The 17999-nt window shown below is 40.8% G+C and overlaps 2 protein-coding genes across 14 annotated transcripts in view; one reads left to right on the plus strand and one right to left on the minus strand.

The window, feature by feature from the left end:
- The first annotated feature begins 88 nt into the window (after positions 1–88).
- Positions 89–15912, plus strand: ZNF830 (zinc finger protein 830). The gene is made up of 10 exons (XM_028703732.2): positions 89–255; positions 1951–2050; positions 2536–2653; positions 4842–4875; positions 5406–5641; positions 6862–6952; positions 7432–7495; positions 11709–11789; positions 13034–13110; positions 14959–15912. The coding sequence occupies exons 1-10, from the start codon at positions 107–109 to the stop codon at positions 15137–15139; spliced, it is 1131 nt and encodes a 376-aa protein (XP_028559565.2). The 5' UTR covers positions 89–106; the 3' UTR covers positions 15140–15912.
- A 1047-nt stretch (positions 15913–16959) lies between these two features.
- LOC114582583 (poly(rC)-binding protein 3-like) overlaps positions 16960–17999 on the minus strand; it is a 237211-nt gene continuing 236171 nt past the window's right edge. For all 13 annotated transcript variants that reach the window (XM_077917658.1, XM_077917657.1, XM_077917654.1 and 10 more), the window contains one exon: positions 16960–17999. This exon is cut by the window's right edge and continues 2486 nt beyond it. The gene's annotated coding sequence lies outside the window, so the exon portion shown is untranslated.

Here is a 17999-nt window from a genome sequence, read left to right on the forward strand (position 1 = left end):
CGGGCGGGGAGAGAGGCGAGAACGTCGCTCTCTGTGACGCAAGGTCTTCGCGACGAGCGAGGCTGGATGACGCCTTTCTGGCGCGCCCGCTTCCTCGGCGGCAGCTATGGCGGCTTCGGGTCCGGCGGCCGGGAGGCCTCGGGGGCGGCCGGCGGCGGCCTCGGTGGGGCAGGAGGAGCTGCGGCGGCTGATGCGGGCGAAGCAGCGCGAGGCGGCGGCCGGGAAGAAGAAGAGGGTCGACTCTCCCTTCGCCAGATATCCTTCCTGCGCGGGGGGGCGGGGGGGGCTGCCTTTCCCCCTCAGGCCGCCGGCATTCGGCTGGGGGACTAAGCCCGGCCGCCTCCTCCTTGCTGCTGCGTCCGTGGCCAGGACGCTCCCCAGGTTGCCGCGGGGTCCCCTTCCCGCCCCCTAACTTCATAGAATGGTAGAGGTGGGAGGGATCATAGGGATCATCTAGTCCAGTGTTTCCCAACCTTGGGCCTCCAGCTGTTTTTGGACTACAACTCCCATCATCCCTAGCTAGCAAGACCAGTGGTCAGGGATGATGGGAATTGTAGTTCAAAAACAGCTGGAGGCCCACCCCCTGCAGTGTCGGAATCTTTTGCCTAACATGGGGCTCGAAGCCGCGACTCTGAGGACCAGGGTCTCATGCTCTATCCACTGAGCTTATCCCTGGGTGAAGCAAGCAGCGCTGTGAGGTTTGCAGCTGTGGTGGAGACGGGGGACGAGGGGAGACAGTGGAGGAAGGGGTTAGGAAAGAACTCTGCAGCCGCAACCCGCTGGTGGTGTATTTGCTCCCCTCCTCGTTCCCAGAGTGGGACCCAACACGGCTTGCAAATAAAACTAAGAATAGCTAGAAACATAGGAGGGAGACAACAATGATTAAAAAACAGTTAAACATTGAGAGAATTAAGCCAAATATGAAACCATTCAGATAATCATAGCAAGAAGAAGAAGAAGCAGCATGGACCAACCTTTTCATTAGCAGCAGTCAGTTCCCAAGAAGACCCGCCCCCTAAAATCTCAGAACCAGGAGAGGTTCATTGTGAAGTCTTTCAGAGAGCTTCAGCCTAAGACATATTTGTTGTTCCATCAGTGATTATGATGTTACCCAGGTTGCCATAACCATTTCTGTGTCTCGTTCCCTCTCCCTAACTCGTGGAAACAAGCAGGGCTCAAGATCTGCAGCTGTAATAGATTGACGGGGGGGAGGGGGAGGTATAGGTTTGGTCCTGTCCCTTGTGACCCTCTATTTTCTCCATCCTCACCAGCTCCCAATCTTGTCTGAAAGACTGGCTGCATAGTAGTTTATTTATTTCATTTCTGTCTCACCTTTTTGTCAAGGAGCTACATGATTCCCCCCCCCCCCCAATTTAATCCCCACAACAACCCTATGAGGTAGTCTAGGCTGAGAGCAAGTGACAGCCCATGGTCACCCAGTGAGCTTCATTGCTAAATGCAGATTCAAACCTTGGTCTCCCAGTTCCTAGTCTGACACTCTAACCACTACACCTCATTGGCTTTCGTTTTTGGTATAAATGACCAAAATAAATTCATATTTCTTTAATGTGCCACTGAAACTCTTGTTCTTTGCGGAAGCAGACTAGCACAGCTACCCCTTTGGAAAACAAGCTCTTGCTGTATCTCAGTGTAACTTATATCTGTGTAACTCAACCTACAACTTTGTGGTGTGGTGTGGGAATGCAGAGTGGTAGCAAAGCAAAAAGTGGCTTTAAAAAAACTAAGTGTACAGGAATCATTGTTTTGAAGCCAAGTCTCTTTAATAGCTCCACACATACACATTTACATTTTACTTCTCACTTTTAAAAGCTATAATATGGTTTAATAATACGTATTTTAGCCAAGTTTATGTTGCATGTTCAAAGCCCACAACTGCAGTTTTGAGAGGTGGGTTATTTTTATATTCATTTCCTTGATTCCAAATTCTACATATAACAGTTTGGGAAACTTAAGCTGCTCTCTATGCAACATGCCTGTGAAGAGTGAACTGTTGTGGCAAACACATGTGCTTGGGAAGCAACACAAAGAGGTAAGAGACAGTTCTTTTTTTAAAAAAGTAATGTGCTTAAAACAATTGTGTTATGTGTTATGTTGCAAAGCTAAGACTAATAGTTCTTTTCTTAATTACCAATCTAGAAATTGAAATGCACTGACAATGTTAATATGATTCTGCAGTACAATAATACATGAGATCTGATTATCTTACAAACTAGACATAATAGTGCCCCCCCATTTTTCCCCATTTAAAACATTGACTTTTAAAAGGATGATTATAACAAAAATGCAAAATTGCTTCATATGCTAAATAGTCTAATTACATAAAAGTAACAATGTCTCTTGCCCCTTGTTGCAGGCTTTCTTGAATCTTGCTTGCTAATATTGCTAGTGTTGTTTATTTTGTGGAAAATGTGCTACTTTGTGAAAAGAACTTAAATTCTTCTTTGTTGTAATAATTTATTCCTTGGGAATAAAGTACAGGAGCTCATCTGTTGATTTTAATCCCCACCCCTGCAGAAAGTTGAGCAGTTGAGAAATCTTAAACAATCAGTACCAGGTCCTATTCCTGACACCTCATCTTCTCTAAAGAGGAAAACAACCAACACAGAATCTCCAGAACTGAAGAAAGCCAAAGGTATGGAAATGTTAGGCTGTGCTTACTGACCTGGTCATTTTTCTACAGTTCTTCCCTGTTCCCCAGCTGTCTTGAAATCATTTGTGGATTAAATATTTTCCTTGGATGGTGTGTTTTATATAAAATTATATGAAGCTGTTAGGAGCAGTCTGTTGGAGATTTGGGGCACAGTTTGAGTCAGGAGATCTGTGCACAAGCTGAACCAGGACCTGGACACACTGGTGGTCTGCATGAGGGCTAATAAACTGAGGCTGACAAGGCAGAGAAGTGGTTCCTGCAGCTGAAAATTGGTGATTTTGCCTCTTCTAGATGCACTCTCTTTGAAGGGACAGGTACACAGTTAATAGGTGGTGTTGGAACCACATTTGACCATGGATGCACATGTGGTCTCTATGGAGAAGAGTGCTAGTACAATTTGGCCACTGTGACACATGCCTTAGTAACCTCACGTTCTAGAATGTGGTAACCTCACATTCTAGCAGTCTTTGTGGTTCTTCTTCCCTTCCAGCTGGTTCATAGGCTGCTGCTAGTGCAGAATGTCACAGACCAGGTGGTGAGTGGTGCTCTTTACTGAGCACATACCATGCCCATACTAATGAGTCTACACTAACTACCTGTCACCAAACCAATTTTAAGGAGTTGCTATTTACATATAAAGTCTGAAACAATTCCACACTAGCTTATCTGAAAGCTTGGTTAAGGACATTAAATAAAAGAACCCCAGTTAGTCTTGCCATGACTTTATGATTATCACTTTGATGATACAAAAGTGTTCTTTTTCACTGGGAGCATTAGTGTTACGGAATGCACTCCCTGCTGAAATGCTATTTTGCTGGCTTTTGAAAATGATTCTATTACACAGGCATTTTCCCAACCCAAGTCTCCTGTTTTAAGAGACATAATAGGATTGTTTTATTGAATATTTTAATTATGGATATTTATGTATTAATGTTTCTCTACTTTTTTCTAATTGCCTAGAAGCCTACTTTGCCTATACATTAAATATAAATGAATTAATAATCAATACAAGTAGTATTTGAGTACCCATAACATGAATGCCAGGCAGATTTGCTAATAATTATAAATTAGTTTTTGATGGGTACTTGCTAGGACAGAGAACAAATTGTGGTAAAATGCTGGAGGTAACCATTCATGGTTTCTAGTCAACTAGGTGTGCCCTTGTATATTACACACTGTAGCTGCTGCTATGGTGCAGTGTTTAAAATGCGGGGGGGGGGGGGGCGGCGGCGTGGTGTTTTGAATAAATGCACCCCCAAAGGGGGTGAATTTAATCTTGGTTAAAGGTCCTAGCCTTAGAGTGGAAGATTAAAGCTATGTTTAGGTGAACTACAGTTTTATGTGATTGGGAAGGCTACACAAAATTTCTTTTAACTGATTTTATATCTACTGTTTTTTGTATTTTTCTTGTTGCCACATTAATTGCTTTTGTTTCTGATGTTTTTGATCGGTTTTATATTTGTTTTATGGTTCTCTTTTGTAGGCTATCTTGAAAACCTAGATTAATAAAATTATGTTTAATTTAAAAAACACACCTTTACATAAGGAAATTTCAGCTGCTTGCAGTGCCTGTGTTTCTTGGAGTAACTGTCGTATGAATTGTTCTTTTAACACACCGTCACCTGACTGTAACCACTTTAACACTGGTCAAACCTCAGCTCAATTACCTGAAAAAAACCTGTTATACTGATCTATTATTATTTATTAAATTTGTATACCACCATTCATCCACAGATCTAAAAGATGAAATGACAGTGCAATGTGGATGGAAGAAGGTGCTATTTTCCAATAGTTTTAAAGTCCTGACTTGGAGGTGTCACTCTATCCATTTAAGACATATTTTAAGGCTGGATAATGTGGGTTGCTATGTCAGCAAAAAAGTAGCCTCAGAGGGATTCAGTGACATCACAGTCATTGCGTCACAATCATTGGCGTCATAAGTTTTTATCGGCTCCTCCACTCAGAGGTAGAGAGTGTGCTGAGACAGAGAGCCTTGCCCAGGTTGTCCCCATTGAACTTCATGACTTGAGTGGGGATTTGAACTTGGCTTACCTTAGTCACACGACTGATCCAGAGTTCTTCCTGGGTCACTGCAGCTTGGGTGTGAAGTTCATCTTTGTGTTCTTTTTCTGTTTTAAATGTGACAGAACTCTGATAAAATGTTTTGCAGATTCAAGTGACCATCCACAAACACTCTCTTCTGGGTAAGTTGTGATGGTTGTTATTAGCTCTGTTTTTACATTTTCTTTTTTCATAGTTATTGATATGAACAGGATGTTGTATTTGTTATTCATTACCTGAAGTCCTAACTGGTGCTGAGAAATTTGCTTTCAAACAGGGTGGTTTGAATGTTCCCATATGACAATTGTTCAATTGCAGTGGCTGACAACATTATTTCCATTATACTACAGTTACTTCAGAGAAAATTATCTTATTTCATGGGGAGTCCCAGATGGGGACACCAGATGGAGGTGACCACCATGTGGAAAACTGTTTGGGAAACACAGAGTTAGCATGGGGAATGTCTATTTAAGGGAGAAAAGTTTTGTTTTTGTTTTTTAAATCACCTTAGGTGTACTTTTGTTTTTTAAATCACCTTAGGTGTACTTGAAATAATTGTCTTGATTCTGGCTTGTATTATGATGGAATGTTTTTAAGTGTTGTGGAAAGCCAGCCAGATGGGCGGGGCATAAATAATAAAATTATTGTTATTGTTATTATTTCATTTTTTAAGGCTGCCAGCAGATTTTTTTGGGAGAAATGAACAAGCTGAAGCAGAAAAGGCCTCTTGCAAAGCTTCAAGTGGTGGCTTATTACTTGGAGACTCTGAAGAGGAGGAGGAGGAAGAGGCAGAAGAGATGGCCAAAGAAATCCAGGACAACAGCAGCAAACCTCCTTTGTCGTCCACTGGGCAGCATGCAGCAACACCAGCCCACCCTCAAAAAGTAGACACCACTGCTTTACCATCAGGTAACTCTGGGACTTTCTCTGCTGACTTTACAGTGAAAAAATATAGAGAGTTCCAAGGCCACTCCAGCTGACATGGCACAAATCAGAAGTTTTGCTTAATACCTCAGAAGTTGTGTCACGTCCTCTTTTTTTATGGCTTCTGAAGTATTGTTGTGCCATATTAGGTAGGCTTATCCGTATATACTGCAGTGCGCTCCACGTGTGTCATACATGCATATTAGATGGCTTCTCATGCCAAATGAAAACAAGCAATCATCTGCTATTGATGGTTGTAGAATTTTGCTTCCAAGTGTGGCCAGCCAGATGCTTCTGAGGAACTCCAAAATGGCATGGAGGTATTTTCCCCTGCTATTCATTACTAGCATCTAGTACGCAGAGCCTCTGAGGTTCTCTTATTGTACAACGGCATAGCTGACCGGCATAGCTCATCTTTTTCAGTAAAGCACCAAATATATATAATTCAAGGACTAGTACGGGGGTAGGCAACCTAAGACCCGGGGGCGGATGCGGCCCAATCGCCTTCTCAATCCGGCTGGCGGACGGTCCAAGAATCAGCATGTTTTTACATGAGTAGAATATGTGCTTTTATTTAAAATGCATCTCTGGGTTATTTCTGGGGCATAGGAACAGTGGACCGGCCCACAGTTGAAAAAGGTTGCTGATCCCTGTACTAATATCTGGTGATTTTTAAATACATGAGTCCCCAAATGGTATTATGAACAAGCAAACAGTTTATTTTATAACTTAGTGTATGTTATAGCTTTTGTCTACAAGAGGTGTAAATTTGGTGCTTTTCTAAAAAAAGTGCACAGTTGCGACAAATTGAGCTTCAGTGCTACACTATTCAGGATTCAGGATTAGGATAGACCTATCCTAATAAATTTTGTCTAGTCATTTTAAAGTAGTGGTCATCACCAACATGCAGCCCAGTCCTATGCGTGCGTGCTCGGATATGTTTACTGAGTCTATCGGGACTACTGCTAAGTTAGGGGGCACAGTATTTCAATCTAAGCAGTGGTGAATCTTGTAAGTTAATCATTCTGTGAAGTACTTCCCTTTGTTGATACTTATATCAACTTCATTGGTTCATCACAAGGTTTGAGTGATCTCAGTTTTTCCCTCTCTGCTCATCGTTTGTGCAATTAATACACCCATTTTTAGTGACCTGGGTTTTCAAATTGTGCATATTACACAGACAGTGATTCTTTTCTCTATTGCAGACTATTCAGACAATAAAACTTTAGCTGCACCTTTAGTTTCCCACTCTGGCTCTATTCAGAAAGCAGAAATACAAGAAAAAGTTGTGGAAAGGTAAGCTAGCCAGTGTAAAGGTTTTCCTTCCTATTTTAATTTGTAATTAAATGTGTTTGGGTTCTCATAATTAATAATCCTCAGTATGCCAAGTATATTGGTACTTTTTTTAAAAAGAAGTCACAGTCTGATGAGATGAACCAGTATTTTAACAATGTTCGTAACTTAAACAATTAGGACACCATACATAATGGAGCTTTGAGAAAGCAGTGTATTAGGAGAATGGCTTATTGTATTTGTTTCCTTTATCTTTATTGGATCTTGGAGGTTTGGAAAAATTAAACTTACAGTGCCAGTTGATATGGTTAGCTCAAAAGGGGTTCATTCATTTCTCCTCAGCCTCAGGCCAGGGGGTGGGAGTGCTAGTTGGCATTGTGTTGGTCGCTCTGTACTCAGTGCAGATATCTGATCTGCTGTTTTGAAGGAGTTAAAACTAGTGCAGAATTGGCTCAAGACAAGCCATCACCTTAACATTTCAGGAAAGAAAACACTGCGGAGGCCTTGCCAGAGGGATTTTTTGATGATCCTGAAGTGGATGCAAAGGCAAGTGTGATTTGTTCCGATTTCAGCACATGTCAATTCTTTGAGGAATTAATTCAGCTAGTCAGCTAGCAATTACAGAAGCTGAATAAAAGATTTACATAATGATTGAAATGTTTTGTGGTATCCTTCTGTAAACGATTTGATTAACTTGCAGCAGTTTTGGTGTTGCAATTAGCATTGGCTTTCTCTAAGTTTGTGTTGAATATTGTCTGACATGAATCAAAAGTAGAGATGGGAAGGGCTGGGGAAAAACCGGGAAAATTGGGGGGGAAACCCCTGGTTTTATTTCCAATTTTTCTGGGGTTTTTTCCAGGCCTTCCCATCTCTAATCAAGAGTAATTACTAGCCAGGATGCAGTATTCCTCATATGCAGTCAGATTTCCCTCTGCTGTTCTTGTAGGTGGTTGACAAACAGAGTGCAGTGAGACTGTTAATTAGCACACCTGTACATAGCTAGTTGAAATGTGATGTTTATTCTGTGATGCCCTAGATTTTGCAGAATTAATGGATATGGGGCTGACAAAAGATATAGCAACGTTGGGAATAAATGTAAAATGAAGATAGACAGTGTATTGGGGCAATGTACAGATCAGCCTTTGCTTCTAAACTCTTAGAATAAATGCATAAAAAAATTCAAAATGCACATCTATAATCCTGCGTTTCTTCCTTTAATTACCATCTTGCCTCCTCCTGCCCCCTCTCTTTCCAGTAGCCCACACAGATGTGCAGATACAGCTGGAGAGCTTTCTAAGCACTCACTTTGCTTAGTTGTTAAGAGTCCCAGCAACACTTCCTCATCTTCAACAGAAACAGCTAGAATTTTTTTGGTTTGGGAGTAGCCAAAGCAGTATCTCTCTTGAGATCATTTCTCTCCAGAAACTTTTCCTTGGGAGACATACCTTTAGTATAGCTGAAGGAGTGTCTCCACCACCATCATTCAGCCTGGACACTGTGAAGTCCTCCAAGGATCTTCTGGTGGTTCCCTCACTGCGAGAAGTGAAGTTACAGGGGGCCAGCAGAGGGCCTTCTCGGTAGTGGCACCCTCCCTCTGGGACGCCCTCCTGTCAGATGTCAAGGAGGTAAACAACTACACAACTTTTAGAGGACATCTGAAGGCAGCCCTGTTTAGGGAAGTTTTTAATGTTTGACGTTTTATTATGTTTTTATATTTTGCTGGAAGCCGCCTAGAGTGGCTGGAGAAACCCAGCCAGATGTATAAGTAATAAAATTATTATCATTATTAAGTTTGGTGAGTGTTGGACTGGCCTTTTCTCCAGGAACCTTCCTTATCTTTACAGGTTAGGAGATGGGGAAGAGTGTTCTTGAGTAATACTTTATGTTCCTTAGTAATCACATTCAGCCATAGTAGCTGCATTTCAGAAACCTCTAGATTGTACATTGAAGTGACCTTTTAAAAAATTATCTCCAGAGTCATAGGGACTGAAAACCAGGATACCTGTAGCAACAACAACTTAATATTTATACCCCACCCATCTGGCTGGGTTTCCCTAGCCACTCTGGACGGCTCCCAACAGAATTAAAAGCACAATAAACCATCAAACATTAAAAACTTCCCTAAACAGGGCTGCCTTCAGATGTCTTCTAAAAGTCAAATAGTTGTTTATTTCCTTGACATGTGTAAATGCTCCGACTAACTACCTGTTTCAAGCAGGTCCATGTGTGTTTAGTGTTTTTATATCCTGAAGACATCTTAAAACAAGAAAGGAAAAGCAAGTTTCTATCCCTTTCTCTGTCTTAATAATTTAAATTGGGGGGGGGGGGAATTCTGCTGATGCCCCGTTGGACTGAATGGAAGCTGCCCAAATCAGAGAAGGGGCTTCTGGTTCTTTTTTCCTTTTTTTTGTTTGTTTGTTTGCTGTGCCTGTCTGAATGTTCCTGATATTTAACCTCTGGAAGACGTTAGAAGTTTAGCTTAGAAAGAGTTCTGATACCTGGTTACCAATATTGTAGTGGTTTGCATATGCTAATTGTTGCTGCCTGACTTTGAATTTGCCTCGGGGGGTTGAAGAAGCAAATGCTTTTGAAATAGACCTTGATATAATTTCTTACTGATCAAGCATTAACTGAATTCTTTTAAACTTTTATTGTCCAATATGTAACAAATTAAAAAAGGCAGACTATAGGACTACATCTAAAACATTCACAAAGAGCAAAAGCAATGTATGGTTAATGAAGTGTATATTCTTATGGTAAGTTACTTTGAAATGATTTATGTATTGTTATATTGTAGCATAATTAATCATTCAGAATCAAAGCACACGACTTGCTTTTACGTGGATGAAATGTGTCTCACTTCCGGAGGGGGGAACAAATGCACAAAACAGAGCTATAAGCATAATTCCAATGAAAATTGATTTCCCCCAATTACTTTATTTAGCCTGAAGTATATTTAGCTGACATTGGTATGGCAAGCTATCTGGCTTTTTGCAGCTTTCAGAAGGATGAGTCTTGCTATAAGATGTCAACCCAGAGATCCACTCTTTACCTGTTAAACCAATAGGAAACAGGAGGCAAGGCAGCTATAGCTTCTCACACTCCCCCACCCCATATTTCTGTCTGCCCCTTTGCCTTCCTCCTCATACTGTGCAGCAGCTCTCTATTAACCACCCTTGTGTTAAAGGAGGGGGGCAGATATAAGGAATGAGGGGGAAATGAACAGAAGAAGCTGGGGCTGAGATTTGGGTCTGTTGCATGCCCAATGAGGGTAAAGAGACTGTCAGGCCAGCTGCTGTGTCCTTGCTCCTGAGTTATGCATGTGATCATGTATAGATCAACACCTGTTAGTTGTAGTAGTGGCTAAATGTGAATCAAGAAACCTATGGCCATGACCTTGGTGGGTGGTCTTAGATGGGGCTGGACGATACCTGGTTTTCAACTTCATGATATATCATCAGCTAAACATCACAATATACTGATATATCACAATGTCTGAAATAAGGATGGAGCTATGTGGAGGCATAGGGACACGGGTGGCGCTGTGGGTTAAACCACAGAGCCTAGGACTTGCCAATCAGAAGGTCGGTGGTTCGAATCCCTGTGACGGGGTGAGCTCCCGTTGCTCAGTCCCAGCTCCTGCCAACCTAGCAGTTCGAAAGCACATCAAAGTGCAAGTAGATAAATAGGTACCGCTCCGGCGGGAAGGTAAATGGCGTTTCCGTGCGCTGCTCTGGTTCGCCAGAAGCGGCTTAGTCCTGCTGGCCACATGACCCGGAAGCTGTACGCCGGCTCCCTCGGCCAATAAAGCGAGATGAGCGCCGCATCCCCAGAGTCCCGTCACGACTGGACCTAATGGTCAGGGGTCCCTTTACCTTTACCAATGTGGAGGCATTGGCTGGCTGCATGGTTTCCCCCCACATTGTGATTTTTGCATAGCGCGCACACATCATGATTTGCAATATATTGCCAGGTCAGAAATTATGAAACCAGTATCATGGTATGGACTTCAAACCAGTTTTGGACAATATATCAATATATTTCCTAGTCCTAGTCTTAGATAAGCTGCCCCCTCTCTTCCTCTCTCTCCCTCAGCCCCCTAATATTACCTGGGTAATATTAACCTTGCTTTCAGGGGGCTGTGCAGGAGTTGCTCTGGGACACAACATAGTGTAGTAGTGATATGATAATATACTGCGGCTGAATTTTGAAGGAGCAGTGTCATTTTTTTGTCTTTTGTTAATTTTTTTTTTGTAAGATCCAAAAGCATTTTTCTCTCTTCTTCCCAGCTCATAGTAAAACATACTCTGTCCATCTCCTCCCTCTCTTTCTGTATCATTCTTCATGTGCCCTCTGTTTGTATGCCTTCAGTTACACCGGTTCTCCCTAATGCTAATGACTCTTATTCTAAATATCAAGGAGTTAAGGGGCTAAGTAGATAGCATATAGTAGATAACAAATGTGTGTTCATTCGTAGTAGCTCACACATTGCTTTCATCTGCTCCCTTTGATGTCCCTTAATGTGTTTAAGTTGACAATGCATTGCAGTGCAAACTGGTAGCACATAATCTGAAATGAGGAATCTCTCTCTCTCTCTCTGAATATAGCTTCAAGTTGTCTGGATAAATTGTTTGCTTTGGAAAAAACAGCAACTTAGCAACCAAGTTCTCCTTGCTTGCAGCATGAAGTAGAAGTAAAATCAAGAATGAGAAATAGGAATGCAGCCTTCCACAAATTGCTCATCTTTCTCATTTCATAGGTGAGGAAGGTTGATGCTCCAAAGGATCAGATGGACAAAGAATGGGATGAATTCCAGAAGGCTATGCGACAAGTCAACACTGTAAGTTGATGCCTCCTGTTTTGAATTGCTTGCAGATGCAGAACTAGAACTTGGCAGAGTGACATTCCACTGCATTTGCTGACTGTTTTAATATCGGTTAAAATCATTTTATAAGCTAGCTGTGGTCTGAGTATCCCCCCTTCAAACAGTGAAGTGAAGAAACTTTAGTAACAGATGACACTACACCAAAAATTGTGATGAAGTTTGCTTTTTAAAAATTTGATCAGCATATCCTATCTAGCAGGAATCCAGGATGTATATTCTGTCAGGCCAGATGGCCTGTTACTGTCACCATTCACTTTCATTTTTTTCAGGTCTGGTGCACTTGATATTTTAAGTCTGTATACTTTATACATATACTCTCTATATGCAATAATTATCTGGCTCTGGATTGGATTGAACATTCCTCCCACGTGGCTTCATTTTTATTGCAAGATTTGCCTCCCCACATCCGCTGTTGACTAGATCTGTGGTTCTCACATACTGCTTTAAAAAACCAATCCCTTTGAAGGTGATCACTCAGCAACTTCACTTGCGCCTGTGAACTTTGCTTTCAAACTCTGACGTTGCAGAAAGTTTTCCATGAATGAATTGTTGGGAGAAGACTGTTGTAGTGCAGTCATCCTATTCTGTAATGCACTCGGTGCTATAAACACAGTAGATGTTCATACAAGATCAGCAGTGGACACATTTTGTGAACATTAGTGGTGCACAAGGGCTCTTCTTGGTTACATGTTGGCCACTGGCTGCACAGCATCTCCAAGACACTCAACTTTGAGAAAGTATATGCTGAAAGAAATAACAGGTTAAAATATATTTTGGAAATCGGAGATTAATTGTTAACAGAATTCTTAAACGCGAGTTTCATCATCAGTGCTCATATTACTAAAGCACCAAGATCTTCTTTGCTTGGGTTTGTCACTTTCAAAACGTATTGTGATGGATCAGAGCAAGCTGGCTTTCTCTTAACTTGTAGTTACGATAATAGGAGCAAGCTGTATTCTCCCTTTTACCTGCTGCCATAAGCAGGTTAAGACCACATTCCTTCTTAATTCAGGGTTTTAATTTGCTTAAATTCAGGTTAAGTGGAGAGCCTAGCCAGTTTTGGAGAATCTGTTGCCAGGAGGAAGCATAATCCTATAGTTTGCTCCTAGTTTTCTCACTGCAGTAAAGAGAAGGCAAAGCTTACTTTTACATCAATCCAGTTTTGTTACGGAAAATAATACCCACCTTTTCTGAGTTAGATTTCAGAAGCTATAGTAGCTGAAGAAGATGAGGAAGGGCGACTCGACCGTCAAATTGGAGAAATAGATGAGCAGATGTAAGTAAATTAAAACCTGATTTCAAAAAGCTTAATGTAAACGCACTGCTTGAAATTAAATACAACAAAATTCTGCAACTTTTATATAACACACACAACTCTGTGCTTACTGTTGCATTTTTGCTAGTCAGGGGTAAGGAGAAGAGATTATTTGGGAACTGAATTCTGCAGCTACTATCACATTCCACAGCTGTGGGCTTCCTTGTACCTGCTACATCTCCCCATCCTCTCACACACACGGCTAGATAGAATCAAGTGATGAAATTTGGAGGAAGGCCCTAAAGTTCATAGACATGCAAAGTGTCAAAAGTTCTCCTAGACTTTTTAAACTGTTCCATTTCTGTACAAGAGCACTTTAGGCTTAGGACATTTGCCAGTTCCACAGCTTTGGAATGGTTGGCCCCATGCATGAGATTACAACAGGATTCTTAAAGCCAACTTCCATACTTACTTTTGGGTCCAGCTCTTCTCATATCTGACTCTAACCGAAAGTAGATGAGGTTCTAGAGCAAGAGTGGCTAACCTGTGGCACTCTACATTTTATTCGTCCCTAACTCCCAGCAGCCCCAGCCACCATGGTCAATGTTCAGAGAAGATAGGAGTTCTGCAACAGCTCAAGGATCACAGGTTGACCACCACCCAGACTCCTGTTATCTCCTTGCCTTGCCCCTTGTATCCTGTTGTCCACAGCTAAAACGCGTCCTTAAGCACAATGATACAGTAAGCTCACCCTAATATTATAAAATATCTGGAGGGACCAAGGAACTTTTTTGTATTGGTGTGGCCTCTTTTTGGGTGTATGCTTTGCTGCACAATGTAAGACCACCCCTCCCCGCTCCTTCCTTAGCTGGTGACTCCCAAGTAGAAGCAGGAACATGGAAACTGGTGGAGGGGACTGTTTGAGGTCTCTGGAGACTTGTTGATTAATGAATCACTTCCTTTTTTCTTTTGTAGCCAAATAACTTTACATGAGTGTCTTAAGTTTGGAGTATCCTTAACTTTTTTATTGTCAGCTCTGGAAATGTAACTGGCTTTGGCTGTCAAGCTGACACTTTTGTACCATAAAAGTTTTCAAAATAAATTTAGTGAAAGTTGCTGGTTCCTTTTCCTTCAGTGCTTCATTAATCTGTGTCTAGCCTTTTGTTAATGCCGAAAATGTATTAAATTGCTTTCTGTTCTTGACTCAGAAGAGCAGAACTATTGTTCATTTGTAGGTTTAAAAAAATAAAAGATTAAAAACAGAGATGCAAAATATAGTGGAATAAAATTAATTTCCAAAAATCAGTATTTTTCAAATTGTTCCAGAAAACACTAAAATTATTTAGTGAACCACTCAATCAGGCGCTTTTCCTTCCATGTGCCGTCCAAGAAAGGAAGATTGTCTGGTTGTGTTCTAAGCATTTATGCAGTCTGCTCAGTGACAGAGGTGTTCAACTGGCCAGCCCAGTATTCTGCATGACAGTGCTCAGGGCTTTGGTGCAAAATACCCAGGAGTTCACTGGAAGAAAGGTCAATATGGCAAGTGTTCCCTGAAGGAAAGCCATCTGAAAACCACCTCCTAAATAGCAGACAGTGGCCCCAGTACAGCTTGCTAGGCTTACCCTTTGCACCCCAAAAGGACAAGTAAAAAGCAGCTGAAAAAGTCTGAACTCATTCAGTGATAGCAGCTCAGGTTCTTGGACAAAGTACCATAGGCTTGAATTGACTGAGTTCATGTTAATGTTGTGTCTGAGAAACTGCCATGTTCTTTCCAAAGATACGAAGACTGTGAACTTAAAAGGCACACCATTGCAGCTTTTCACTTAAGCAGCAGAAGAGGGCCAATTATTATTTTTAATTTTACCCTAGTGAATGTTTCCGGCGTGTTGAACAACTGCGTGACCGCCAGGAAGTACTGAAGGATAAACTGAAGGAAGCCATGAGACTAAGAGCTGCACAGGTTGAGGACGGCGACACTGGCAGTGATGACGAAGGAGAACTGCATGACCTCCTCTCTCAGGACTGGAGGGCAAAAGGAACATCGTTGTAGCTGCTAGGAGCCAGTCTCCTGATGGGTGGTATTTTGGTCTTCTAACACACTTAGGATAAAATATTTATTTAAAGAATCCTGCGGGTATTGAAATGTGTAAAAATATGTTTATAGGGTTAAGAATAGAAAAAGCCATTGTAAAGAGTTGTATATTGTAAAAACATTTTTTTTAAAATTGTAATTGTAGCTTTCCTATTAAAATCTACAGAAAATGTTTTATTTGCTCTATGAATCCATATGGTTTTCCATTTGGCAGGGGGCGGGGGCTCCTGTTTGAGAAAATAAGTCTGAAGCCTGTACACAGTACATCTTTTATTGTAAGATTCCTAACTATTTAGTTACTTGTAGATGCTAGTTAACCTGTATGATCCTAGAAAAACTTCCTTGCTGCCTTGGACTTAGTCTTTTTCTAGTATAGTTTAGAAAACACTTAAAGACAGCCCTGAATGATGGCTACTGGGTTAAACAGAACAAGAGAAATTTTGCCCTGTGTGCTTTGCACAATATGTGTTGGTTAATTTATAGAGCGAGTACGTACAACCATGAGTAGACATTTCCCTTTAATTATCCATTTCCCCCCAGTTCACACACCAGTAACTGGCATTTTTAGGCTATTTAGGCTCTATGCCACTGAAACCTTTTCTCAGGAGCAATGTAATGCAATCCGATCTGAAATAGCAAAGACACGATGCTTTTTTCTAATCAATGATGCTGCCATAAATCAAGTAAAATGTTGTTTGGAATAGATATTCCAATAAAATACTTTCTCTGAAGGAGAAGTTGTTGTGTTTTTTTACTGTGGTATAAGCGCTGCTGTCAGTTTCAGCACTTGGCCCTAACCTATAAGAATTATGTTTGGATATTGCCTAGTAATATTTCCTGAAGTCAAACATTAGTACTATGGATGTCAACAGTAAGGAAAGGCCTATTAATCCATCAGTTATGTCCTGGATATCTGTATTTTTAAAGCGAATGTTCATCATTCAAAGAGCTACCTGGGTTTATCTAAGGGATTTGTTTCAGCCCCGTGGCATTCTTTGTGTCTTTTCTTTTAATAGCACTTCTGCTACCACTCTCATATTAAATTGTTTCTTGACACCCCTCAGCTCCACAAGTAGTTCTCATGTGGCACAGCAGCCTGATTTTTGTGAAATGTACCTGAAGCTCTCTTGTGCTCATGGACATGCCATGCTGGACATGGATTCTCTCCAGAACCTCCCACAGACCCAGCAAGCTTTTGCAAACAGAATAATATCCTATTCAAAATGCTATCGGTATGTAGAAAACCATTTCCACATGGATGATACCTCTGTGTTTTTTTCCCATTAAGCCACTCATTCAACATGTTGGCTGAAAGTTCCCATTAAGCAGATTATTGTGCAATACTCTTTTAAGATGCCATATTAGGTTGTAATGCTTTCCCCCAATAAGCACCAGGCCTAATTGCAATTATGTCAAACTTTTAATTGTTAATGCAAAACAAGCCATAGGTCTGAACTCATTGGTGACAAGTCACAAAAATAGTATTTGATCAACATCTTCGTTACAAAGTTAAAAATCACAACAGCTATTTGTATGCACAAAGCTAAGATGTGGTTTTTAAAGTCAGGAAAACCTTTATTTATAAAAAACAGCTTATTTAGTTTATCAAGTCTATACTTAATATATAGTGGTTTAAAACATCAACAGCCCATGCTTTGTACAGACTGGCTAGAGCATGAATATCTACAGAAATTTTTAAAAATAATAATCATCTGTTACTGTTCCTTACTGAGCCTCAAGATGATTAAACCAGAATAGCAATGAAAGCAACACAGGAGTTGGGAAGCACAGTTGCTTAGAGTAAAAGTGTTTATTTTGAGATCTTGGAAGAGTAATAAAGTTAGAAATGACCACTTCCTCTGTTGATTAGTCCATAGAAAGCATTGTCTCATGAGGCTTTAGAAAAGTCCTGTCAGGGAGCTCAAGCCCTAGTGAATGCTGGGACACATTACAGAGCCCCGAGGCCAGTGACTTCTGAAGAGAGCCTGAAATGCAGGAACAAAAATCAGGGGAAGGGGGGCAAAAAAAGGAAAGAAAAACAGGAAGAAAAACTTCTCACCATTTTAAAAAACACTTGAGTACAACCGGCATAGAACAGCATTTCAATCCAAGCAAATTCTCACATTGATTTACTTCAATTTATAAACACAGTTATTGTAATAGTTCTTAACAGTTTTTACAGCAGGTTTCTAGAGCTGTTGAATACCCAAAGCCGCTTGACAGTATTTCCATTTCTCCCCCTTCAGTATATACAGACATGGAGACTGTTTGGTTAAGTGCAAATTGTTTGCAATAATGGCAGTTCTACAATTGGTTACAGTGACAAAACAGTAGTGCAAAGGTACTAAGGTTGAGAGAGAGAAAAGTCTACAGAGTACAGAAATGACACACGATACTAAAAATAGTGCTTAGCCCTATACAATTAAAACAACACACTTTTAAATAGTAGGTTTTAAAAAGTATTGCATTTGCATTCTGTTCAATTCCTCATTAAAGCTTTTGTGTCCAAGGAGTGCAATAGTGGGTGAATATGGCAGGCAAATGGATTAAGTTCAAAAGATTGTGAGGCAAACAGATGCATTATGGCGCCACTGTTTAAAGCAACATAAATTTAATAAGAAAAAAATAGTGAATGGACAAACAGAAAATGCAATTTTTGTGAAAAAAGAAAAGAAGAACCAAACAAAACAAAAAATCCCACTGTCAAATAACTAGTTCCAACAGATAGCAACCAGCCACTATATCTCTCCCAGGATTTGGAGTTTGCTTGCAATTATAGATTCTTATTTCTTTAAATAAAAAATCCCCTTCTTGGTTC

Source organism: Podarcis muralis, chromosome 13, assembly GCF_964188315.1.
Source record: "Podarcis muralis chromosome 13, rPodMur119.hap1.1, whole genome shotgun sequence".
Lineage (NCBI taxonomy): Eukaryota > Metazoa > Chordata > Lepidosauria > Squamata > Lacertidae > Podarcis > Podarcis muralis.

Excerpts from the sequence above, each read along its gene's own strand:
- ZNF830 (XM_028703732.2), top strand. The coding sequence starts at position 107 with ATGGCGGCTTCGGGTCCGGCGGCCGGGAGGCCTCGGGGGCGGCCGGCG. Across the intron at positions 2,654-4,841 it reads AGAACTGAAGAAAGCCAAAG|ATTCAAGTGACCATCCACAA; the intron begins GTATGGAAATGT and ends AATGTTTTGCAG. Across the intron at positions 7,496-11,708 it reads ATCCTGAAGTGGATGCAAAG|GTGAGGAAGGTTGATGCTCC; the intron begins GCAAGTGTGATT and ends CTCATTTCATAG.